The sequence below is a fragment of the Carcharodon carcharias genome, chromosome 1 (assembly GCF_017639515.1).
Source record: "Carcharodon carcharias isolate sCarCar2 chromosome 1, sCarCar2.pri, whole genome shotgun sequence".
NCBI lineage: Eukaryota > Metazoa > Chordata > Chondrichthyes > Lamniformes > Lamnidae > Carcharodon > Carcharodon carcharias.
The window spans coordinates 47,615,471-47,641,292 of record NC_054467.1 but is presented as its reverse complement, the minus strand read 5'-3'; the positions used below and the strand labels follow the sequence as shown (position 1 = coordinate 47,641,292).

Here is a 25,822-nt window from a genome sequence, read left to right as displayed (position 1 = left end):
ATAAAAGTAGGGAAGCATTGCTACAGCTGTACAGGGTCTTAGACCTCATCTGGAGTACTGTGTACAGTTTTGGCCTCCTTATTTAAGAAAGGATATAATTGCATTTGAAGCAGTTCAGAGAAGGTTCACTCAACTAATTGCTGGGATGAAGGTGTTATCTTCTGAGGAAAGATTGAGCAGTTTGCACCTATATCCATTGGAATTTAGCATGAGTGGTAATCTTATTGAAACATATGAGATCCTGATGGGACTTAACAGGGTGGATTCTTGTAGGGGAGTCTATAAGTAGGGGACACAGTTTAAAAATAAGAGGTCTCCCACTTAAGACTGAAATAAGGAAACATTTTTTCTGTCAGAGAATTCTTGGTTTGTAGATTTCTCTTTCCCGCAGTGTAGTCGAGGCTGGGACATTGAACTTATTCAAAGCCAAATTAGAGAGATTTTTAATCGACAAAGGAGTCGGGGGTTAAGATGGGCAGACATAAAAATGGAATTGAGGCCACAATCAGATCAACCATGATCTTATTCAATGGTGGGGCAGGCTCAAGGGGCTAAATGGCCTACTCCTGCTCCTAATTCTTGTGTTGCATGTTCTTGGAGCAACACTCGTGGCATTGACTTTCACCATTATTTTTTCGCACTCCCTCATTTCTAATATTTAAATGACTAACCCACCACCTACAAGTGGATATGTTGGCCAACCTGTCCTGCCTCCATTAAAACCAGAATTGGGAGGCTTGGGGCATTTGCATTTTACCTGACAATCAACCTAAACCAACCCTTTTTGGGGTCAATATTTCTTGCATTGGACTGGGCTGTCCGTGGCAGCAATTACAGTGCATTCTTTTTAACTGTTCTGTGGAAGGGTCATGAGGACTCAAAACGTCAACTCTTTTCTTCTACGCCGATACTGCCAGACCTGCTGAGTTTTTCCAGGTAATTCTGCTTTTGTTTTATTCTTTTTAACTCATGTCTGTTGTCAATTTTCAGATTAATGGTTTGCAAGTTAATATGGTAAAGGAGGTTTGCATATAAGAGGCATTTTTATATCAGCCCTACCAGTGCTGCCTATGCCTGTTAAAACATTTAAGTTAACAGTCACAAAATAGTTTTCAATTTTTTTCATTCCTTCATGTGATGTGAGCGTCAGTGGCAAGGCCAGCATTTATTTCCCATCCCTAACTGCCAGTGAGAAGATGGTGATGAGCTGCCTTCTTGAACCGCCACAGACCATCTGGTACAGCTACACCCTCAATGCTGTTAGGAAGGAAATTCCAGCCTTTTTACCCAGTGACATTGAAGGAACAGCAACATAGTTCCAAGTTAGGATCATGTGTGCCTTGGAGGGGAACTTGAAGGTGGTGGTGTTCCCATGCATCTGATACCCATGTCCTTCTAGGTGATTTAGAGGTTGTGGTTTTGGAAGGTGCTGTTAAAGTATTCTCAGCAGTTACGGCAGTGCATCTTGTACATGGTGCACACTGCTACCACTGTGTTGGTGGTGGATGAAGGAGTGAATGTTGAAGGTGGTGGATGGAATGCTAATCAACTTGGATGCTTTGTCCTGGATGGTGTTGAGCTTCTTGACTAATGTTGGAGCTATGCTTGTCCAGACAAGTGATGAGAACACCATCATGCTCCTGCCTTGTGCTTTGTAGATGGTGGGCAGGCTTTACGGAATCAGGAGCTGAGTTACTCACTGCAGAAGTCCTAGTTTCTGAACAGCTGCTGTAGCCACATGTGCCTAATCTAATTAAGTTTCTGGTCAATGGTAATGGCCAGGATGTTGGTGGGGAATTCAGCAATAGTAATGACTTTGAATGTCAAGGCGAGATGGTTGGATTCTCCCTTATTGCCAGGCAATGACCATAGCCATTATGTGCCCAGATTTCCAGTATATATTCCCAGCAAGCAAGGTTCTCTACCAAATGTGCAAAGTCTGACAATTACCCACATACTACATACAGTTCTGTACAAAGTATTGCTAAACTTTGATGCTACCATGATAAACTAAATAGACTTTTAAAATGTTTAATGTTTGACAACCTTGTCATCTAAAATCATTGTTAAGTAATGGTATGATTAACAAGTTGCATATGAATTAAACTATTTTGTCACACTTAGATAGGATATACTGCACAGAAACGGGCCATTTGACCCAACTAGGTCATGTTGGTGTTTATGTTATACTTGAAGCCTCCTCTCATTTTCCCTCATATAAATCTGCCATTGTAGCTATCTGTTTCCTTTTCCCTCATGCTTGTCTAGCTTCCCCTTAAATGCATCAATACCGTTCTCTTCAACCACTCCCTGTGGTAGCAGGTTCCAAATCCTCACCACTCATTGGGTAAAGATGTTTCTTCTGAATTGCCTACTGGATTTCTTAGTGACTATGTTATATCGATGATCTCTGGTTATGCTGTTACCCGCAAGAGGAAACATTATCTCTATGCATTCTATCAAAACTTTTCATAATTTTCAAGATTTCTATTTAGGTTACTCCTCAGCCTTTTTTCAAGAGAAAAGAGACCCAGCAAATTCATCTTTTCCTGATATGTATAACCACACATTTTGAGCATCGTCCTTGTAAATCTTCTCTGTGCCCTCCCCAGTGTTTCTAAACCCTTCACTACAAATCATTTAATTAACTGGGGTTATTCACCTGCATTTTCTTTCTGCACATGGGGTCCAACTGTATCTCAAAACTAATGCTTGTAAGGAAATCAGGAATTTGTATTTATATAAGCACATTTCACAACCACAAAAAATCCCAGAGTACTATCCTTTGAAGTGAAGTTACTGATGTGGCTCTTTCTGGGCTTCTCTTTGTTAAACCCAACTGAAGACATAGCAACCTTAGAATAGGTATAGGTTTTTTTGAATCTTAAGAAGGCCCCAAACAATGGATGGAAGGAGAGGTAATTAATGTCAGTGGGAATTGATTGCCTCATAGTTCCAAAATATCATTCCCCTGCATGGCTGAAAGAATTTTTAAAATTAAACTTTTGTCCCATTAAGGTTCTCGCTTCCCTTGGCGGAGCAGTAAACTGCCACTTTGATTTTCTACCATTTCCTGGGGATAGAATCCTCTTTGGCCCTCTTACAGGAATTAATTAATTGTAATTATTCCCATAATTTAAAGTGGAGCCAGCACCTACTATAGCAGGCATCCAGTCTACCTCACAATTAGTAGTACAGTCACAACCCTGGATATTTTGTTGAATATTTCAAGTATTCCTGACAACTGAAGAAACAAATTAAACTGCAGGAAATCAATTTTATTTCTGTTGATGTACTTTTCCTGTTATTAAAGAACTACACTTCAAGAGTGAGGACACTGAGTTGGCATTATTAATTACCTCTATGTATGTTCTCTTTAGAGAGCACTTCTGTGAAATTACAACACTTCTTACCAAAATACATATATATATTTTATAACAAGAGATCTGGAACACAAACAGCAGCCCTGGAAAGAAAATAGACATTAAACTTCAGTCTAGGCGTAGCTTCAAAACTATATATTTTATATCTGCATGTGATACTTAATGACATCTCAGTAGTGTTGCAAAATACCATTAACATCTAACATGCTGTTTTCTTTGTTAGGCTTTGCTTCAGGTGTGATGTGGGCGATCGCCAACTGCTGCTGGTTCCTAGCAAATGATTTCCTCAGCGCGGTTGTTAGTTTTCCTATAATCACTGCTGTAAGTTGATCAACTGTGTTTATATGCCAAAAGATTGTGAGGAATGGCTGCTTTTTTAAAGACATTGTAAACTATTTTATTGATTTTTATCAATCCATATAGATTTTATAAACGTGGAATGCCATTCCCTCATAGTGCTTAAAATTCCATGATTTTTGAACTAAAAATTATTTTTTTATTAAAGTTTAATATTTCAGTTTCTACCTTAATCCCCTTTGTGTGTCCCTATCTTTTTTCACATTCTGCAATTTATTAAAAGGTAAGTTAAAATCTATGCTTTTTATTTCTTGGTATTTTGCCTGTGTGAATTATTCAATCTGGTTGGCTATCAGCCTGCTTGATAATTTCACTGTTACAGGACAACCCAGATTCACTGCAGATAGTGCCAGATTCAAAGCCACATCATAATAGTAGAAGTCAATGGGCTAGAGCCCACTGAATCTTTGTGGACAACTCTTTACAAAGTCAACAATAAGTGTCATCTCTTCACCACTGACTGCAAAATCTAGACCAAAGGGTCCTAATACTTGTAAATTTAAATTTGACTGTTTCAGTCCAAGTCCCTTCCTGCTGCCCAATCAACCTCAAAATTGACACCTTTACCCCATTTCTATCTGTTCAAGAGGATTTGGTACTCTACTACCAATGAAGGATTAGTCATAATTTAATGCATTCAACTTCTGGTGTGTGTCCTTTTCTTGTTGAGTATAAAAGCAGTTAGTATTTAATTAATCTTGAGAGTCTTCAGGTCCAAGCAGCCACTACCTCATATCCTGACCTAACCCCTGCGACTCATACCACCAGAATATCCAGGGTCAGAAGGACATTTCTTAATTTGAACAATCCTGATAGATGCTCACACCACTATGAATACATCTTGGGCAATTGACATTGCAGCAATCAGCAGGGAAGTGATACGGCTCAGTCATTCAGGGCAGTTACACCAGTTCTCTCAGACGTGGTGATTTCAAAAGGCTGATCATGCCCGAAGTCAAGTTAAATTCTTAGCATGGGGTTTGGCAAACTTAATAACACAAAGAGACAATTTTTAAATTTAATCAAAAATGCAATATCTTCAAGGGCCGCAATGCAGGTTCTCAAATGCCAATAATAATGAAAAATAGGACGGAAACACATTCAACAACATTTCAAAGGTTTTTTTCAAAATTGATAATTGAATGACACTTTCTCAAATATAATGTTAATAAAAGTTTAAAAATGAAAGTTAAAAGGCTCGTTTCTATCATCAAAATGGGATCGATCAAGGTGAGAACTACAATGAATCCTTAATGAAATGCATGCTGCAGACACTGAGCAGGATTTTGTGTGGGCGACCCGGCCTGGAACGCAAGTGGCAGCACTCAGTGCTGCCTGTGCAGGTGGGGGGGAGGAGGGCGAGTGGGCCTAGCACGAACTTCACGCATGCATGCGAAAGAGCGCTTCAATCACTGAAGCAGCTCCGTGCCTCAGGGAGATGAAGCGCTCTTTGAAAAAACTTAATGAACAAAATAAAAATACCATAAAAGCATGTCCCCTCATGCGACTCTGTCACTTGAGCAGGGACATGTTTTTAACCAGGTGTGAAATTTTTATTTTATTTTTATTTGCTTTAAGAAATGTCATCCTGTCCATGGATGAGGTTTCCTAAAAAAGTGTAAAGGCCACTTGGTGTTTTCACCTGCCCACCAACCGTAAGGTTGGACGGGCAGCGTAAATTTGAAATTAATTGCCTTGTTAATGGCCTTAATAGGCCTTTTAATTGTCGGCGGGTGCGCTGCCGAATGAAATATCGTGGAACTACGCAATGACGTTGGGACGCTTGCCCGATGGCATCGCACGTCTTTTTACGCTCGGCCAGGTCGGGCACACATCCATCCGCTGAGCTCAATGTTCTGCCCACTGTCTTAGAAGGAAAGTGTGGATCTTGGCTTCAGCCTTCTAGTGGACCCCAGATTGGTGGATCAAGAGACTGGTTCATCTTTGTTTCATCTAACTAACGAGTTACCCATTGGCACCCAGGAAACTTGCATCCCAGGCTTTCCCATGTTCCAGCAAACCCTCCTATAATGAAGTCAGGGTTCTCTTTTTAGAACAGACAGAGCTTCTGCACCAGACAAGAACAATGGAATATCTGATACAGGTCTAGTTCATGGGCATACCATGGTTTGTGACAGGAGAGTGTCAGAAGCCTGTGGATTTTAAGGCCTTACTTGTTCTGTTGAAGAGCTCTGTATAATATAAGTGGATTAGACTTATTGGGCAGAGTTTTACGGTCCCGTTTCAGCAGGGATGGGGACATAAAATGAATTCTAAACCTTATTGGCTTCGGCGGGAACGTAAAATCCCGCTGCCGTAAAATGTCGCCCACTATATAAACTCTGAATAATTTTCAAAACAAATATGATTAATTACATATATGTAACTTTTAGCAGTAGTTGTTAACCAATAATATTAATGCATTTCATTTCAATGCATGTGTTATGCAATGCATATTCACACTTAAAGTTGATATAACCTAATATCTCAAAAGATGTCGTAACAGTGTAATAATAATTTTAATACTGTACATTGTAATTGAGAATCTTAGTACCGAGGCCCAGATTGGGCACAGTATTTCCCTTTGGTGCTGTACATTTCTTTTTGTTTGCTATAACAATTAAAACTGGATGCAGCAGAAAATTAATTAGAATAGTCTTTAGCAAAATGACATTAAGAAGCTATCAAATAGTTGATTGTTTTCCTTTATGCTTTGCTGAAATCATTTTTTTGACTATTAAATAAAATACTACGATTGACAGGCAACTGAACTTTTGTTACATAATGCTCAGTTGCTAACTGCACCTAAATCGATTCAAATTGTGATGCAGACAAAGACCAGTCTTGTAACTCCCAAACAATATTTTAAGATTCCATGTTTAATTTTCAAGAGTTGTATACTATTTTAAACAGAGTTTCATTTTCTGGACAAAAGGACTTTTTCTTCAAATTAAAAACATATACCAATGTATTAATGAAACTTCTTTTCTCAGGTACCAGGCTTCATTGCTGCTTTATGGGGAGTGCTTATGTTCAAAGAAATAAAAGTAAGTATTTAGACTTTTTCTACACTCTTTCTTTCTACAGTTTCATGAAACGTAGCAACTTTATTGACCACATGACTTCCCTACCTCTTCTACTTTGTCAGTTTTGGCTCAGTGGTCAACACCTGTATGAGTAAAAAAAGTAGATTCTGGGTTCAAACCAATCCATAAATTTGAACATTTAATCTAGGTTGTCATTTCAGTGCATTACTGAGGAAAGCTGCACTTTCAAAGGTGCCGTCTTTCAGATGAGATGTTAAATCGATCCTCCTCCTGGCCCCATCTGTTCTCTCAGGTAGACAGGCCGCTACTTGAAGAAGCACATGGAAGTTCTCCCAGCGTCCTGGTCAATAATTATCTCTTACTCAACTTCATTAAAATAGAGTATCTGCTCATTTATTTCATTGCTGTTTGCGGAACCTTGCAGAATGTAATTGGTTGCAGTATTTTCCTACATTATAACAATCACAACACTTCAAAATTTACTTCATAGGCAGTGAACTGGGACATCCCATGTTATGTAATACCCATTAAATCAATTTAGATTACTAACCGAAAGCATAATGGTTCCCACAGTGCCCACTCATGTACCTCCTAAATACGTTCTGTTTTATGCATAGTTAGAACTTGACTAGAAACTTCAAAAGCAGTCTGTGTTCAAAAAAGTGTTTGTTTGTTTACAAGTATGCAAGTATTTTCAAAATCCATAGTTTGTGAAATGATTTTCCATGAATGCCACCTCCCTAATTAAAAATACATATTTATTTAAAAGAAAATGACGTACAGCCTATTTTTATCTGAGATTCTTAAATGGCGATTGCAATGTCAAGCAATTTGTATCTTACTTATAAAGACAAAAATGTTTCCTGGTTGTTACCAAACATTAAATATTGCAAATCAAATAAAAGCGAAAACCTCAAAAGATACGTTTCCTGTTAGCATCATGCCCTACTGCAAATGAAATGGGTATTTTTTTAAATTTTAGTTTTCCAGTGTGCACACTGCGAACTTATTTTTGTAGCGCCTTTAACATGATGAAATGTCCGAAGACGCTTCACAGGAGAATTAAAAAAACAAAGCATGACACCAAACCACATAAGGAGATAAAAGCAAAACACTGCAGATGCCGGAAATCCAAAGACAAAAATAAAAATACCTGGAAAAACTCAGCAGGTCTGACAGCATTCCTCTCAGCAGATGCTGTCAGACCTGCTGGGTTTTTCCAGGTATTTTTATTCACATAAGGAGATATTTGGTCAGAAGACCAAAAGCTTGGTCAAAGAGGTAGGTTTTAAGCTGTGCCTTAAAGGAAGAATGTGAGCAGGAAGGTGGAGAGCTGTAAGGAGGGTATTCCAAAGCGAGGAGCTGAGGCAACTGAAGGCACAGCCATCAATGGTAGAGCGATTAAAACTAGAGATGCACAAGAGACCAGAATTAGGGGAGCACAAACATCTCGGAGGGTTGTGGGGCTGAAGGAGATTACAGAGATGGGGAGTGGAAAGGCCATGGTGGGATTTGAAAACAAGGATGAGAATTTTAAAATCAAGGTGTTACTTGACTGGGAGCCAATGTGGGTCAACAAACACAGAGGTGATAATGAAATGGGACTTGCTGTGAGTTAGGGTACAGGCAACAGAGTTTTGGATGACCTCAAAACCTGCCAGGAAAGTATTGGGATAGCCAAGACTAGAGGTAACAAAGGCATGGATAAAAGTTTCAGCAGCAAATGAGCTAAGACGGGTAAAGTCAGACAATGTTACGGAGGCATTAAAAGGCGGTCTTAGTACTGACACAAAAATGTGGTCGGAAGCTAAGTTCAAGATCAAATATGACACCAAGACTGTGAACACTGGTTCAATCTCAGACTGTTACTAGGGAGAGGGATGGTGTCAGTAGCTAGGGAATGGAGTTGGGAACAGGAACTGAGAACAATGGCTTGAGTCTTCCCAATATTTAATTGGAGGAAGTTTCTGCTTATGCAGTACTGGATGTCAGATACGCATTCTGATAATTTAGCAGGTGATGGTGATGTAGAGCTGGGTGTTGTCAGGATACATTTGAAAACTATCACTGCACCTTTGGGTATGTTGCGAGGGACAGTGCAGAGATGAGATCTAGGAGGAGACCAAGGATAGATCTTTGGTGACTCCAGAGGTAATGGTGCAGTAACAGGAAGAGAAACTATTGCAGGTGATTATCTGGCAATGATTTGGTAGATAAGAATGGAATCAGGTGAGAGCACACCCACCCAGCTGGGTGACTTTGAAGAGGTGTTAGAGGAGATTGGTGTGGTCAACTGTGTCAAAGCCTGTTGGCAGGTGAAGAAGGACATGTAGGGAAAGTTTACCTTTGTCACAGTCACATAGGATGGCATTTGTGACTTTGATAGTAATTGTTTCCGTACTGTGACAGGACAGAAATCTGATTGGAAGAATTCAAACATGAGTGGAATTTTCCGATTCCACTGGCAGCAGGTGTGATAGGTGGTGTGCGCGGAAAATATGGCAGGACCTGCTTCACGACAGCGTGAAGGCAGGTCGCGATCGTCCGCTCAGCCCACCAACAGCGGGCCGCGTTTCCCACCATTGGTTGGTGGGGAGCTAATTGTAATACATTAGCATATAATTAAAAACCCAGCCTGCCAGGCTCTGGGAACTCTGCTGTATCGTCCGTCCAAGTCGGCTAGAAGGCACACTGATATGTTTCACAACAGCACGCAGGCGACGTGCACTTGGCAGCCTTCACTTTGAGGGAATTGAGGTGAGTCAGGAGCAACGTTCACCACAGCTTGCCCGTTGTTTACAGGCCTTGGGAGGCAGGGGCAACTGATGCCTGGCCCCGGAGGCAACTGCTGAGGGTGGGTGGTGTCTGGGGGCAAGTGCTGGCCAGCCTCAGAGGCGACTGCTGAGGGTGGGAAGTGTCTGAGGGCAAGTGCTGGCCAGCCTCAGAGGCGACTGCTGAGGGGTGGGGGTGGGATTGTCCGGAGGCAAGTGCTGGCCAGTCTCGGTGGCGACTGCTGAGGGTGGGAGGTGACTGGGGGCCAGTGCTGGCCAGCCTCAGAGGTGACTGCTGAGGGTGGGAGGTGACTGGGGGCCAGTGCTGGCCAGCCTCAGAGGTGACTGCTGAGGGTGGGAGGTGACTGGGGGCCAGTGCTGGCCAGCCTCAGAGGCGATTGCTGCGTTGGCGCTGCATCCCACGCACAGGCAATCGAGGTGGGAGGCAGGATAAGTGAGGGGAGTGGCCATGCATTAGAGACACTTGCATAAACTGACCATGCCTCTGCAGCTAAGACATATCAGGCACAACCACAGTGACATGATTGAGGTCAGGCTCCTAGCCTGCCCGCCCATGCAAGCGTCACGGAGGCACCAAAGGGCCAGCAAGTGCTCCATACCTTACCCCGCCCCCCACCCACCCCATGCCCCCGGTGCCACCCCCCACCCCACCCCGACACAGACTTCGAGTCCGCCACCACTTTATTGCCAGACTGGAGTCAAACATTCAGAATGGCGACGTAAGGATCTACAGGGACACCTCACTGCATGTCGTCATCATCCTCCACAAATTTGGCAGCTATGAAGGCCTCCCGAGTGGGCCTGCCTTGTCTAGCCAGTGCGAGAGCCTCATCCCCGTCGTTGTCACCAGCAAGGGCCCCCTCACCCTCATCCCTGTTGGCGTTCTCCTCAATCCCAGGGGATTGGCCTGCACACGTACAATCTCCTCGCCAACACTGGCCATGTGGCAGTCAGTGCTGAAGACGCTCACAGCCCCTTGCAATTTCAGCATCCTGCTTTGGACCAGTGTCCCACATGTCACAGGTTGACAGGGCAGCCATGCAGCACACTCATCTCTGGCCATCCAAGGGTGACCAGCAGTCCCCGGGAAGCATTAAGGGGTGGTCACACAGGGCCAGGGAAGGTGCTAAGTACAGCCATGATAACCACGTCTCTCTCTCCCTTTCATGCTGCAGGACGACTGCGTCAGGATCATGGATCCTGGTGACCTAGCTGTTTGCCTGATGGCCGACAGAGACTGTAGAATACAGAGGGAGCGACTGAGACACCTGGCTGCGCAAAGGCAGAGCAGCAACCTCATGAAGGGGCAGCAGGGGCTCCCGCACACGCTGCCCAGAAGCGGCAGCGAGCCATGGCTGGTCATCTATAGACGCCGCCTGCCATTCCTGCAGATGACTGAGGACCAGTGTCACTGATGACTGCGCATGTCTAGGGACCTGGTCGCTCACATCTGCCACTTACTGCAGGACTTGGCACCAAGAGGACATGAAAGGCATCCACTGCCAGTGGCTGTGAAAATGACTGCAGTGCTCAATTTCTATGCCAGTGGCTCCTTTCAGGGCTCCTCAGGTGACCTCTGTGGGATTTCAAAATCCGCCACCCACAAATGCATCCATGAGGTCATGGATGCCACCTTTTACATGGCACACAACTTTGTGCATTTCGCCCGGATCCAGGACAGCCAGGATGCAAGGGCCATTGGATTTGCCCTGATCTTGGGATCCCCATAGGTGCAGGCTGCAGATTGACTGCACTCATGTGGCGCTCAGATCTCCACTGCTAAACTCAGTGGTCTTCATCAACCACAAGGGTTTCCACTCACTGAACTTGCAGCTGGTATGCGACCACCAGAAACGCATCTTGCAGGTATGCGCACGGTTTCCAGGGAGTATGCACAATGCTTACGTCCTGAGTCACTCGCAGATCCCTGCAGTCTTCCAGGGTCTACATGGGCTGCAGGGTTGGCCCCTTGAGGACAGAGGCTGCCCACAGAGGCTGTGGCTGATGACACCCGTGCGGCAGCCTCAGACTAGAGCAGAGTAACGCTATAATGAGGCTGATGCAGCAGCTCGCAACTTGGTGGAGCAGACCATTGGGATGCTGAAGATGTGCTTCTGGTGCTTGGACTGGTCTGGTGGAGCCCTGCAATGCAGTCCTCAGAGGGTGTCACACATCATCATCTGCTGCACCCATTACAGCCTGGTTCTGCAATGGGGAGAGGAGCTGACTGAGTAGATGGAGGAACTGGAGGACCCCTGGGATTGAGGAGAACGCCAACGGGGATGAGGGTGAGGGGGTCCTCGCTGGTGACAACGACGGGGATGAGGCTCTCGCACTGGCTAGACAAGGCAGGCCCACTCGGGAGGCCCTCATAGCTGCCAAATTTGTGGAGGATGATGACGACATGCAGTGAGGTGTCCCTGTAGATCCTTACATCGCCATTGTGAATGTTTGACTCCAGTCTGGCTTATCGCAGTGCCAATACCCTCTGTGAGAATGCTTCTGTCATGGAATTGCAGTGGAGGCCCTAATAGTCACTCGATCACAGGAGGATGATGACAAAATGCAGTGAGGACACTTCATAGATCTTCACGTAGCCTGTGAGAATGTCTGACTCCTGTCAGGCTGAGGGCAGCTCGCTTGCGCTCCATAATCAGGGCCATCTTAGTGACACAGCCATGAACCTTTAGATGCATCTGCGGCTGTGTCCGCCTTCAGCACCTCAGCACTTCAGGAGCTGGTGCACAGCATCACTGGTGGCAGATGCTGGTGTGATGGGGGCAGTCCCACCTTAAAGCTGCTGAGAGCACACAGAGAGTATAAGAGAACTCTGTGGTGCTTGCCCACTACATTCTGGCAGCAATGACCAGCACTGCCGAGCTGCAGGCACCTGTAATGTTTCCAGGGAATGTGAGGCTGGACCATCACTGTGGCCTGAAGGCTGTACAGAGCACATGGAAGAGGCCCTGGACTGAGACACCTGCCTTTTATCTTGTGCAGAAAGGTTTCACATCTGAGTGACAAGAACACTGCTCATCAGAACGAGGAGCCACAGGCAGGGAGACATTCCTAGAAGTTTATTGACAATAGTGAACAGTATGTACAAGTGATCATCACCCGTGGCCAGGCTATGCATCTACTTTTACCTAACTTTCCTAACCCTGCCGCTATGTCTTGGTGCTACCCGACCATCCACAGCAGAGGTGGAAGCAGCCTACTGACTGTGACTGTATGTGACGACTTTGGTGGCTATCCTCTGGAGGGCCAAGACTTGGAGGGCCCCGGCCTGCTTTTGGGGTCCTGCTGTGTGGCAGTGGCACCTTCCTCGGCCTTTGAAGATGGATCTGCGGAGGTTACAGAAAGAGGGAGTCAGACCTGGGTGGGTGGCCCCGGAGCGTGCACCTGCTGATCCTCCTCCCTATGGGTGCCCGAGGGCCTCTGGCTGACTCCGTGAACAGAAGAGGTAGCTGGAGTGAGATTGAGCTGCCCAGCACCTCTCTCACATACAAACTATTGGAAGCCAACTATGGCATCAGCGATGGAGTTAAGCTTGTGCAGCAGTGCAGGAGTGACGTCCTGGACCAAGGTCTCCTTGGCAGCTGCCGTCCTGCCAGTGTTGACCTCGGTGCGTTGCAATGCTGGCGCTATCACCTCAGCCTTAAGACGGATGGACTCCTCCATTGTGCCTTGCAATCTGAAGAGTGCAGCAGACGTCCCTTCCTGTTGTTCCCTAGCTTGCCTTTGCAGCTGCAGAAACTGTGACATGACCGAGTCCAGACATTCGTCATCTGACTCGGACTCAGCAACATTCTGGCCTCCAGCAATCCCTGAGTGCCGGGGAGTTGGGAAGTCCCTGCCTCCGCCTGCTTGATTAGAAAGTGCGATGCGCTCACCAGATTATGATTCCGAGGCTACTCAAAAGCTAGGTCCCACTGAGGTGTGTGCCTTTGCACTGGTGGAGGGTGTGGGTGAGCGCATTGACGACTTCAGGGAGGATGCCTTCAGATTCCTCTTCAGAGGTTTCCTCGGGGCTTGACTGGAAGCCCTGGGCCATGGACTCTGTCGACTGTTTGTCGGATGTGCCTGCGAAAGCAGGGGGAGATAATTAGAGCATGGCAGTGGCTTGTGAAAGAAGACACGTTACTCACGACATGATTGTCTGATGGATGTTGCACTGCTGGATCCTCACTTGGTACAGCAGCACCGACCTCATCATCAGCACAGGACTGGTCCCGGTCATCACCGGTCAGCTGGATGGCTCTGTTTTCGAATTCTGTCAGAACTTTGATTTCTGGCATCCCTCCACCTGTCTGCAACCTTTCCCTCCTGTTGTGAGCCAGTTTGCCCTGCATGGATAGAGATGGGGAGAGTGTATAAGGACGCCTGCCGGGCCAGATGATAAGTATGTCTGGCCCTGTGTGGGTGCTGAGTGGTCCCATGGATGGTATGAGGACAATGACAATGTGTGCAAAAGAGTGTCCCTTGCATTGGCAGTGAGTGAGGGCCCTGAGGATGTGAGATGGGTTTGTGAGTGTGAGAGCTGGGAGTGATGAAAAGAGTGACTTACCCTGGCGTAACGGAGGAGATCATTCATCCTTTTGCAGCACTGGGTGACTGTCTTCCTCTACAGGGAATTCACGCTGACCACCACTACCACTGCCTTCCAAGCTGGGTTGGTGACATTGCTACCCATCCTGCGGCCAAAGCAGGAGTAGAGCAAATCCCATTGGGCCTGCACACCATCCAGCAGTTACTTGAGGGACCCATTGTTGAAGGGGGGGGGGGTGCTGCAGTCTTTTTGCCTTTGCTGACTATGTCTCCCAGACAGTGGTGGTGAGCTGGTGACGATGAGCGCTTTGCTGGCGGCTGCCTTTTAAAGATGGCAGCCAGCGTGATGCAACGGTGGGGTGATGGCGAGCGGGCGAATGAGAGCCTGCCCGCCATAGAAACGGCGTGTTTCCTGGGAAAGCATAAATAATGAGGTGGGCTCGGGAAGATACAGCTTGAAAACCCATCATTTTCGTCGGCGGGTAGGACTCCATTTTACCCGCCCGCTACTGCACTTAGTATGATTCTGGAAATATTCCGCCCATGGAGTTTCAGGAAACATGGGATCAAATTTTGGAGGCTTCATGTTCAAGCACTATAATGGATTTTGATTGCACTATTCTTTTGCAACTCCCCAATATTAGGCGTGTGCAAAACCCCACCTCCACATGCACAAAGTATGGATCAGTCAAGTGATGTGGAGAGAGAAGTCCTTGATTAAGAATAATCATATAGCAATCCTGGACCAAGCTTGATGGGACATACGGCCTATTCATTCTCAGACAAAGCAGATGATGATATATTGATAACCTGCTTCACAAAAGTTCTAAATAAACATTCATAAGGTGTGCTGGAAAATTCAATAAAATTGTGCAGCATGGTCAAAAGGTTTTCTTGAAAATCAGCCAGTATTGTGAATTTCTGAGATGATTCCTTGAATGTCATAAAACTTATCAATGCAATCATCTTGGTTCTGTTGAAAGAAGCATTTTTATTATTAAGACAATAAATCTTAAAAAAAAACTTCAAGTACATTTTTCACAACTTATTTTCTAAAGGTTAGCAATGATTTATGACTCTGCATTTAATTAACTGTTAACACATCTGGAATGCTTGCTAAGTGGCCATTAACATTAACAGTAGCCAGAGCAGTGGCACCACGGCTGGCTCTGTTGTTCAGCAGGGAGGGGCGGTCAAAGCACAGAAGAGCTTGTCATAGGGGACTCTATAGTCAGGGGCTCAGATAGGCGCTTATGTGGTCGTGAAAGAGACACCAGGATGGTATGTTGCCTCCCTGGTGTCAGGGTCCAGTATGTCTCTGATCGGGTCAGGATATTCTGAAGGGGGAAGGAAAACAGCCTGAGGCCGTGGTACACATTGGTACTAACAACATAGGCAGGAAGAGTGACAAGGTCTGCAGCTGGAGTTCAGGGAGTTAGGCAGAAAGTTAAAAAACAGGACCTCTCCAGTTGTAATCTCAGGATTACTCCCTGTGCCACATGCCAGTGAGGCTAGAAATAGGAAGATAGTGCAGCTAAACACGTGGCTGAACAGATGGTGTAGGAGGGAGGGTTTCCGCTATCTGTATCATTGGGATCTCTTCCGGGACGGGTGGGACCTGTACAAGAAGGGCGGGTTGCATCTAAACCAGAGGGGTACCAATATCCTAGCTGCGAGGTTTGCTAGTGTCACTCGGGAGGGTTTAAACTAGTATGGCAGGGGGGTGGGAACCAGAGCAATAGGTCAGCAGGTGAAATAAGTGACTGGGAACTAGTGAATATGGCCAGTAGGACTAAGAGGAAGGGCAGGCAGGGAGAAATTACTGAACACAGTGGGACTGGGGGTCTGAAATACATTTGTTTCAATGTGAGAAGTATAACAGGCAAGGCAGATGAGCTTAGAGCTTGGATTAGTACTTGGGACTGTGATGTTATTACTATTACAGAGACTTGGTTGAAGGATGGACAGGATTGGCAGATAAACATTCCAGGATTTAGATGTTTCAGGCAGGATAGAGAGGGATGTAGAAGAGGTGGGGGAGTTGCACTACTGGTTAAGGAGAATATCACAGCTGTACGACAGGAGGACTCATACAGCAAGGCAATATGGATAGAGCTCCGGAATAGGAAAGGTGTAGTCACAATGTTGGGGGTTTACTATAGGCCTCCCAATTGCCGGCGGGAGATTGAGGAACAGTTAAGTAGGCAGATTTTGGAAAGATGTAAAAGCAATAGGGTTGTTGTGATGGGTGATTTTAACTTTCCCTATATTGACTGGGAATCACTTAGTGCCAGAGGTTTGGATGGTGCAGAATTTGTAAGGTCCATCCAGGAGGGCTTCCTGAGACAATATGTAGATAGTCCAACTAGGGAAGGGGCAATACTGGACCTGGTATTAGAGAATGAACCCGGCCAGGTGGTTGAAGTTTCAGTAGGGGAGCATTTCGGGAAAAGTGACCATAATTCAGTAAGTTTCAAGGTACTAGTGGATAAGGATAACAGGAGTCCTTGGGTTAAGGTGCTTAATTGGGGGAAGGCTAACTATAACAATATTAGGCAGGAACTGAGGAATCTAGACTAGAGGCGGATGTTTGAGGGCAAATCAACAACTGACGTTGGGGGGGGGGCTTTCAAACGTCAGTTGATAAGAATTCACGACTGGCATGTTCCTGCTAGGATGAAGGATAAGTATGGCAAGTTTCAGGAACCTTGGATAATGAAGGATATTGTGAGATTAGTCAAAAAGAAAAGGGAAGCATTCGTAAGGGCTGGAAGGCTGGGAACAGATGAAGCCCGTGGAGAATACAAAGAAAGTAGGAAGAAACTTAAGCAAGGAGTCAGGAGGGCTAAAAAGGATCATGAAAAATCATTGGCAACCAGGATTAAGAAAAATCCCAAGGCCTTTTATACATATGTAAAAAGTAAGAGGGTAGCCAGGAAAAGGGTAGGCCCGCTCAGGGACAGAGGTGGGAATCTGTGTGTGGAGCCAGAAGAAATGGGAGAGATACTAAATGAGTATTTCTCATCAGTATTCACCATAGAGAAGGACTTAGCGGTCGATTTGCTAAGGAAGAATCTATAGATAGCCTGGATCATGTTGAGATCAAAAAAGAGGTGTTAGGCGTCTTGAAGAATATTAAGGTGGATAGGTCCCCAGGGCCAGATGGGATCTACCCCCGACTACTGAAGGAGGCAAGGGAGGAGATTGCTGGGGCCTTGACAAAAATCTTTGTATCCTCACTGGCTATGGGTGAGGTCCCAGAAGACTGGAGAATGGCCAATGTTGTTCCATTGTTTAAGAAGGGTAGCAGGGATAATCTAGGAAATTACAGGCCAGTGAGCCTTACATCAGTGGTAGGGAAATTATTGGAGAAGATTCTTCGTGACAGAATTTACCACCGTTTGGAAGCAAATGGGTGTATTAGTGAGAGGCAGCATGGTTTTGTGAAGGGGAGGTCGTGTCTCACTAACTTGATCGAGTTTTTCAAGGAAGTGACAAAGATAATCGACGATGGAAGGGCAGTGGATGTTATATACATGGATTTCAGTAAGGCCTTTGACAGGTCCCTCACGGCAGACTGGTACAGAAGGTAAAGTCGCACGGGATCAGAGGTGAGCTGGCAAGATGGACACCCAAGAATTGGCTTGGTCATAGAAGACGGAGGGTAGAAGTGGAATGGTGCTTTTCTGAATGGAGAGCTGTGACTAGTGTTCCACAGGGATTAGTGCTGAGAACTTTGCTGTTTGTAGTACACGTAAATGATTTGGAGGAAAATGTAACTAGGCTAATTAGTAAGTTTGCAGATGAGTAAAGTTGGAGGAGTTGCAGATCGTGAAGAGGATTGTCAAAGCATACAACGGGATATAGATCGGTTGGAGACTTGGGCGGAGAAATGGCAGATGGAGTTTAATCCAGACAAATGCGAGGTAATGCATTTTGGAAGCTCTAATACAAGCAGGAATTATACAGTAAATGGCAGAACCCGTAAGTGCATCGATGGGCAGAGGGATCTGGGTGTACAGGTCCACAGGTCACTGACTTGGCAACGCAGGTAGATAAGGTAGTCAGGAAGGCATATGGCATGCTTGTCTTCATCGGCAGGGGTATTGAGTATAAAAGCTGAGAAGTCATGCTGCAGCTGTATAGAACCTTGGTTAGGCCACACTTGAAATATTGCGTGCAATTCTAGTCACCACATTACCAGAAGGATATGGAAGAGTTGGAGAGGGTGCAGAGGAGGTTTACCAGGATGCTGCCTGGTCTGGAGGTTATTAGCTATGAGGAGAGGTTGGAGAAACTCGGATTGTTCTCACTAGAGCGACGGAGATTGAGGTTGATAGAAGTTTACAAAATTATGAGTGGCATGGACAGAGTAGATAGTCAGAAGCTTTTTCCCAGGATGGAAGAGTCAATTACTATGGGACATAGATTTAAGGTGAGAGGAGAAAACTTTAGAGGAGATGTGTGGGGCAAGTTTTTTACGCAGAGGGTAGTGAGTGTCTGGAATTCGCTGCCAGAGGAGGTGTTGGAAGCAGGTACGATAGTGAGGTTTAAGAGGCAGCTTGACAAATACATGAATAGGATGGGAATAGAGGGATACGGACCCCGGAAGTACAAAATGTTTTAGTTTGACAGGCTATATGATCAGCGCAGGCTTGGAGGGCTGAAGGGCCTTTTGTTGTGCTGTACTTTGCTTTGTTCTTTGTTCTCCTTGCGAAGTGAAAATGCTGCATACATTGCTTACATTAAAAGATTTTGTTCTTTAATCATAATAACAGTATGTGGCATAACTTGCTGCAGCATTGAATGGTAGGATGCAGCATCTTCCATGATTATCCATCCATTACCTGCAAAAATAAAAGCAAACTGCTGTATCTTAAATTGTCATTTGGTATTACAGCTCTTGAGTATCACTGAGAAAAGAGACATGCCAAAGCCTTTCACCTTGCACTCATTAGGACATTCGCAAGAATACCAAATGTAAAGGGAACAATTTATACTTCATGAGAAGAGAGTGCTGATTGGTAGAAGCATTGCTGTGGAGAATGCACCAATTAACTGATGACTAACAGTTAAGCTTTGTTTAAATTCAAAGTAGGCAGATTGACCCTGTTTAGTCAAAGCATTACCTGGGGAATGAACCAGAGTACAACTGTCGCCTAAATTGTTCAGTTGAAACAGGTGCAATATGTGTTCATGTTCTTTCTGTCTGCAAAGAATAAGGCTGTGTATTGATATATGTAGCTTCTAGCATGCACAAGCGCATTACACTATGAGCCCAACTGATAATCTTAAATTGGTTGTCAACATAATCCATAGAACACTCAGGATTGTTTAGCAAATGTTATCCAATCACAGAATCACATCTAATGTTTTGAATTACACTGACAACCAGTTAAGATTTCCAGTTGGGCTCGCAGTGTGGCACACTTACACATGCTAGAGGCCAAAGATATTAATACACAGGGCTTTGTTCTTTGCAGACAGAAAGAATATGTACATGCATTGTGCCTGTTTCAACTGAACAAAATAGGTGACAGCCATGCTCTGGTTCATTCCCAAGGGCAATGCCTTGACCAATCAAAGTTAACCTGCCTGGTTTGAATTTAAACAAAGCTTGGCAGTTAACTGTCAGCCATCAGTTAATTGGTGCATTCTCCATGGTAACGCCTCTACTAATCAGAGTCCACTTGCCAACAAATCAGCACTCTCTTCTCATGAAGAATAAATTATTGTTCCCTTTATATTTAATATCCCTGAGAATGTCCTGATGAATGCAAGATGGAAAGCTTTCACGTCTCTTTTTTTCAGTGATATCTTTAAGTCAATTGGAGAAGAGGCAGAGAGCAGAGGGACGGGAAAATCAGAGGGTGAGTAAATTGCTGCAGCGCTTGCATTTGTGCCAGCATTAGATTCATGAGGAGTACCAGCTGATGTCTAGAAACATCTGGGTGGTTGTTGTGGGGAGGGGATAGATCTTTAAAGGTAGGAGGAAACCATAAAATTGATAACACTAATTAAAATAAAAAGTGTGAATATTATAGTTAGCACACTTTAAAAAGCTGATGCTTGTTGCAGCTCTAGACATCGACATTACTCAGTTTTGAGTTTCCGCAAAAATGAAGCTTTTGTCCCAGCAGCTCTTGTGATGAACTTAAACTGTAAGTGATTTATACTTTCATTATTTAGTGCCACAATAAGCATGTCTGTCAGTAGCAGCGCATCTACTAGGAATCCATTGATCACAATTTTTTTTTCTTCCCACAGGGACTGAGGAACTATATTATTCTTGGCGTAGCATTCTGCACTATATCAGCAGGAGCATTAGCAACTGGCTTTTCCAAGGTGTGACTAATGCAGTTACAGAAAATAAACCAGAAGATGGCATCAATGTGAAGTTATTTGCAATGATATTAAAATTGGAACAGTTTGTATCAAAGTACTGCTTTTGATGTACACAGTGTCTCAGCCACTGTGCAGTGCCTTGGAACAACTGTTTGTAAGTCAGCCATAAGGCTGCAGAATTTTTGATTCAAATCCTTTTATTATTCTCTAAGTAATTGTTAATTTTGAAATGTTAAATGTTTATTGACCTTAGTACAGTTGTTCTCATTCAGAAATAGAACTACTGCAAGAGGTATTATACTTGGGAGCAGAATTACTGTAAACTAAGATAAGAATTCCTAATTAACAAATATGAAATTTTTGATTCAATAACAGACTAAACAAGGACACCTGGAAGTGATTAATATTTTGTTTGTTTCAAAAAAAGTTGTTTCAGCCTTGGCTCTTTGGAGAATTCTCACCTCTGAGTTTGAAGTTGTGGGTTCAAGCTCCACTCAGAAAATTGAGCACATACAATTAGGATGACACTTCAGTACAGCATTGAAGCTGTATTGCCACTGCCTTGAGTTCTTTCTTCCTGCTGGCTAATATTTATCGATCAGTAAGGCCACTGAAACGGATTATCTGGTCATTGTGCATTGTGCACAAATAGCCAAAGCAGCCATGGACTTTAAGTGCTATTTAAATTCAAGTTCATTCTTTCTTAACACAAAACAGATTCCTAAATCCCGTTGTCTTTTGATGAATTGTAGTGTATTAGCTGTATCAATCGACTCAACTGCTTATCAATCAGCAGATATGACTGGACTTTATTGAGCACGATCGATTCTTATTCACTCCTTTCTCAGGTTCGACAGCCTCAGGCTTCTATTTGATCCTAAGCTGAACATCTGACTGAATATCCTCTCCTACTTCTACTTCAGTAACATTCCCCAAGACCACCCTTGCTTCATTCCATCTGCTACTAAAACTTATCCGGGACTTTGTCACACCCAGACTCATTTACTCCATAACCCACCTGGCTTGTCACCCATCCTCCAACCTCCATAAATTTCAGCCAATCCAAAATTTTGCTGCCTGTATCCTATTCCACACCAAGTCCTCCCCACTATCACCCCATTACTCATTGACCTACATTGATTCCTAATTCCCCGTGCCTCAAATTTAACATTCCTATCTTTGTGTTTAAACCCCTTCATGAATTTACTCCCTGTGTCAAACTCTACAGCCCTCAAGAACATTGGGTTCCTCCCACTCTGGCTTTTTGGTTCACCCCTCAGTCCTTGCTTCCCCATTATTGGCATATAAGCATTCTGGAGTTCCTTCCCTCCCTAGTCACCCTTCCTAATCTGTACTTGTTGGGTTGAGCATCAATCTTTGTCTGATTTATGCTTCTGTGTAGTGCCTTTTTTATGTTAAAAGTGCTATATAAATGTGTTTTTATTAATGTATTAATTATTCTAATTTAATAAATGAGGGATAATTTTAGGTAATTTTGTAGCAGGTTATCTTCTAAGAATGTTTTAATAATATGTTGAGAATTATTAATGTGATTATTTTCTGTCTCAAAATTGGTGCTCTTCCTGTTAACTAACCAGATCTACTTTGCATAAATGATAAGAACAGATTGAATGCAAATAGTGAGATTTATTTACTCTCGGTAAAAATGTCCATCTCCCTTTGGGGTTTTACCACAACCACAAAGACAAATTTTGAGCTTAATTGAACCACCTGCATGGAACATTTCTTCAGTCAGCAAAACCCAATTAAAAATGGGGTGACTTTGAGTCCATGCTACTGGTGGGAGCTTCATTCACCAACAGCCCAAATCAGAAATTCAGACATGCATTACCTGCAATTTACTAATTATTCATTTTACAGGTTAGAAAATGGTGGGCAATATCCATATTTCTGATATGCATGACCGGCAGGTGAGACTCCCACCAGCAGTATGGCCCTAATGTGTTTAATATTTTGCTGCCAGCACAAAGGAAATCTTTCTCCTAACTCTGAAATACTGTCTTCCAGCTACAATCAAAAGTTAGCAATTGGATTGGGCATGGATTTGAATATTTCGCAACTTACAAATCAGTCTGGGACAGCTCAGATATAAATGTTGAGACATCACTTTCAGATAGATCATGTTGACCTGAACTGTTGGAAGCACACAGAGACAGGAGTGTTGGGTGCCTGAAACTATAAAGTGGGATTAAGTCCATCATTAAGAAACTGGATTCTGAAATGGATATTAGCCAGTTAGAGTTTATAGCCCTGATGTACTTTGGCGGATTATAGATACTAAATTTGTGAAGAAAAGATTAAAAATTAAAATAAGGTGCTAGAAGTACACAAAATGACAAACATCAGAAAAGATGCACTAATAATTTGGATATGAGCTCTTTGAGTTCTGATGAAGGGTTTTTTCCCAGCTTTGCAGTTTTGTCTTTTTATTGCCAATACAAAGTGAAATGGTGATATTCATAGTTTTGAAAGTGTTCACAGAAAAAATACGTTACCACAAAATATCAAAATGATCCTGTTTGCATTGTTTTTATAATAAAAACTTACTTGTTCTACACCTAGAGAGCATTGTGGTTATCATAATTTGTTTTCTTGTTATTACAATTATCCATTATCAACAAATTATCAATTTGCTAAATTGCTTATTCTACTTTTCTATTTCTTATTACCAAAGTGAATAACCTCACACTTCCCCATCTACTGCCTTGTTACTCAGCCACTTAGCTTGTCTATATCTTTTTGTAGCTTTTTGGTGTCCTCCCTCACAGCTCAATTTCCCACTTAGCTTTGCATTATCAGCAAACATAGATGCATTACTCTCTGTCTCTTCATCAAATTAATTAATATAGATTGTAAATAGCTGAAGCCCCAGCGCTCTTCCTTATTTTAATTTACCTTTCACAGGGTGTGGGTGTCACTGGCTAGGCCAGCATTTATTGTCCATCCCTAATTCCCTTGGGAAGATGGTCTTGAACCGCTGCAATCCATCTGGTGTAGGAACACCCGCAGTGCTGTTAGGAAGTGAGTTCCAGGATTTGGTCCAGTGACAGTGAAGGGACGGTGATGTAGTTCTAAGTCAAGCTGGTCTGTGGCTTGGTGGGGAGCTTGCAGGTGACGGAGTTCCCATGTACCTGTTGCCCTTGTCTTTCGAGGTAGTAGAGGTCTTGGGTTTGGAAGGTGCTGTCGAAGGAGCCTTGATGAGTTGCATCTTGTAGATGGTACACACTGCTGTCACAGTGTGTCGGTGGTGGAGGGAGTGAATGTTTAAGGTGTGAATTGGATGCCAATCAAAGCAGGCTGCTTTGTCCTGGATGGTGTCAAGCTTCTTGAGTGTTGTGGGAGCTGCACTCATCCAGGCAAGTGGAAAGTATTCCATCACATGCCTGACTTGGGCCTTGTAGATGGCTTTGAGGAATCAGGAGGTGAGTTACTTGGTGCAGGATTCCTAGCCTCTGACCTGTTCTTGTGTACACTATTTATTTGGCTTGTTCAGTTCAGTCTCTGGCCAATGGTAACCCCCCCCCCAGGATATTGATGGAGGGCAATTCAGCAATGATAATGCCATTTAATGTCAAGCTGAGAAGGTTCGATTCTCTCTTGTTGAAGATGGTCATTTCCTGGCACTTGTGTGGTATGAATTTACCTGCCACTTATCAGCTCAAGTCTGAATGTTGTCCAGATCTTGCTGCATATGGACATGGACTGCTTCAGTATCTGAGGAGTCGCAAATTGTTCTGAACATTGTGCAATCATCAGCGAACCTCCCCTCAAGATGGAGGGAAAGTCATTGATGAAGCAGCTGAAGGTTGGGCCTCGGATAGTACCTGAGGAATTCCTGCACCGATGTTGCAGGACTGCGATGCTTGATCTCCAGCAATCACAGCTATCTTCCTTTGGGCTAAATATGACTCCAACCAATGGAGAGTTTTCTCCAGATTTCCAGTGACTTAAGTTTTGCTAGGGCCCCCTATTGCCGAACTCAGTCAACTGCTGCCTTGACGTCAAGGGCAGTCACTCTCATGAATTCAGCTCTTTTATCCACGTTTGGACCAAACTATAATGAAATCAGGAGCTGAGTGGCCCTGGCAGAACCTAAACTGAGCATCAGCAATCAGGTTATTGCTGACTAAGTGCCACTTGATAGCACTGTTTCCATCACTTTGCTGTGGCACTCCAATAGTTACGGCTTGCCAACTTGAAAATTCCCCATTTATTCCTACTCTCTTTTTAATATATGTTAACTAATCATCGTCCATCCATGCTAATATATTACCCCCAACCGCATGAGCCCTTGTCTTGCATATTAACCTTATGTGTGACACCTTATCAAATGACTTTTGGAGATCCAAGTATACTACATCTACTGGTTACCTTTTATTACCCTACTAGTTACATCCTCGAAAAACTAATAAATCAGTAGAACAAGATTTTTCTTTCGTAAAACTACTATGACTTTGTTTGATCACACTATGATTTTCCAAGTGCATTGTTAAGACTTAACAATAGATTCCAGCATTTTCCTGATGATTGATGTCTGGCAAACTGTTCTGTAGTTTCCCCCCACCCCCGCCACCCCACCCCCGGCCCACCCCCACTCCTCTTGAATAGCATTGTTACACTTGCTAAATTTCAATCCACTGGGATTTTGGAATTTAGGGAATTTTGGAAAACTGTGATCAATGCATCCACTATCTCTACAGCTACCTGTTTTAGGCCATCTGGTCCTGGGATTTATCACCTTTTAATTCCTTAAATTTCTCCAAGTCTCTTTCTCTGCTGTTATTGGTGACCTTCAGTTTCAGTTTTTAGGATGTAATTTTTGTCTTCTACTGTGAAGACAAACACAAGATATTTGTTCGACATTTCATTCCCCATGATCATTTCTCCTGCTTCTGGCTCCAAGTAACCAACATTTACTTTAGCTACTCTCCTCTTTATGTACTTGTAAAAGTTCTTATCGGTTTTTATATTCCTGGCTAATTTAATCTCATTCTATTTTTGTTCCTTTTTCTCAACTATTTGGTCACCCTTTGCTGGTTTCTAAAACACTCCATATCCTCTGGTTTACTACTATACTTTACAACATTTTAGGCTGCTGTTTTTAATCTAATACAATACGTAGCTTCTCTAGTAAGCCACGATGGATCTTTGTTGCTGAGTTTTTGTTTTTTAAATGGAGTGTGTTTTTGTTGAACATTTTGAATTGTTTGTGCTTCCCACTGTTGATTTAGCGCCAAACCTTTTAGTCTATTTATCCAATCAACCTTAGCCAATTCTTCTGTCATATCAACATAATTGGCTTTGTTTGACTTTTGTTTGAGACTGGAGT

General features: G+C 43.7%; 1 protein-coding gene across 1 annotated transcript in view; it reads left to right on the top strand.

Moving 5' to 3' along the window:
- The window catches only part of LOC121270796 (transmembrane protein 144-like), a 121,355-nt gene extending 98,301 nt beyond the window's left edge, over window positions 1-23,054 (top strand). Inside the window, exons 11-13 of the mRNA XM_041176657.1 lie at window positions 3,607-3,704; window positions 6,734-6,787; window positions 20,395-23,054. Of these exons, the coding sequence (XP_041032591.1) occupies window positions 3,607-3,704; window positions 6,734-6,787; window positions 20,395-20,478 (236 nt within the window). The 3' untranslated portion in view covers window positions 20,479-23,054. The remainder of the gene's footprint in view (window positions 1-3,606; window positions 3,705-6,733; window positions 6,788-20,394) is intronic.
- Window positions 23,055-25,822: the final 2,768 nt, after the last annotated feature.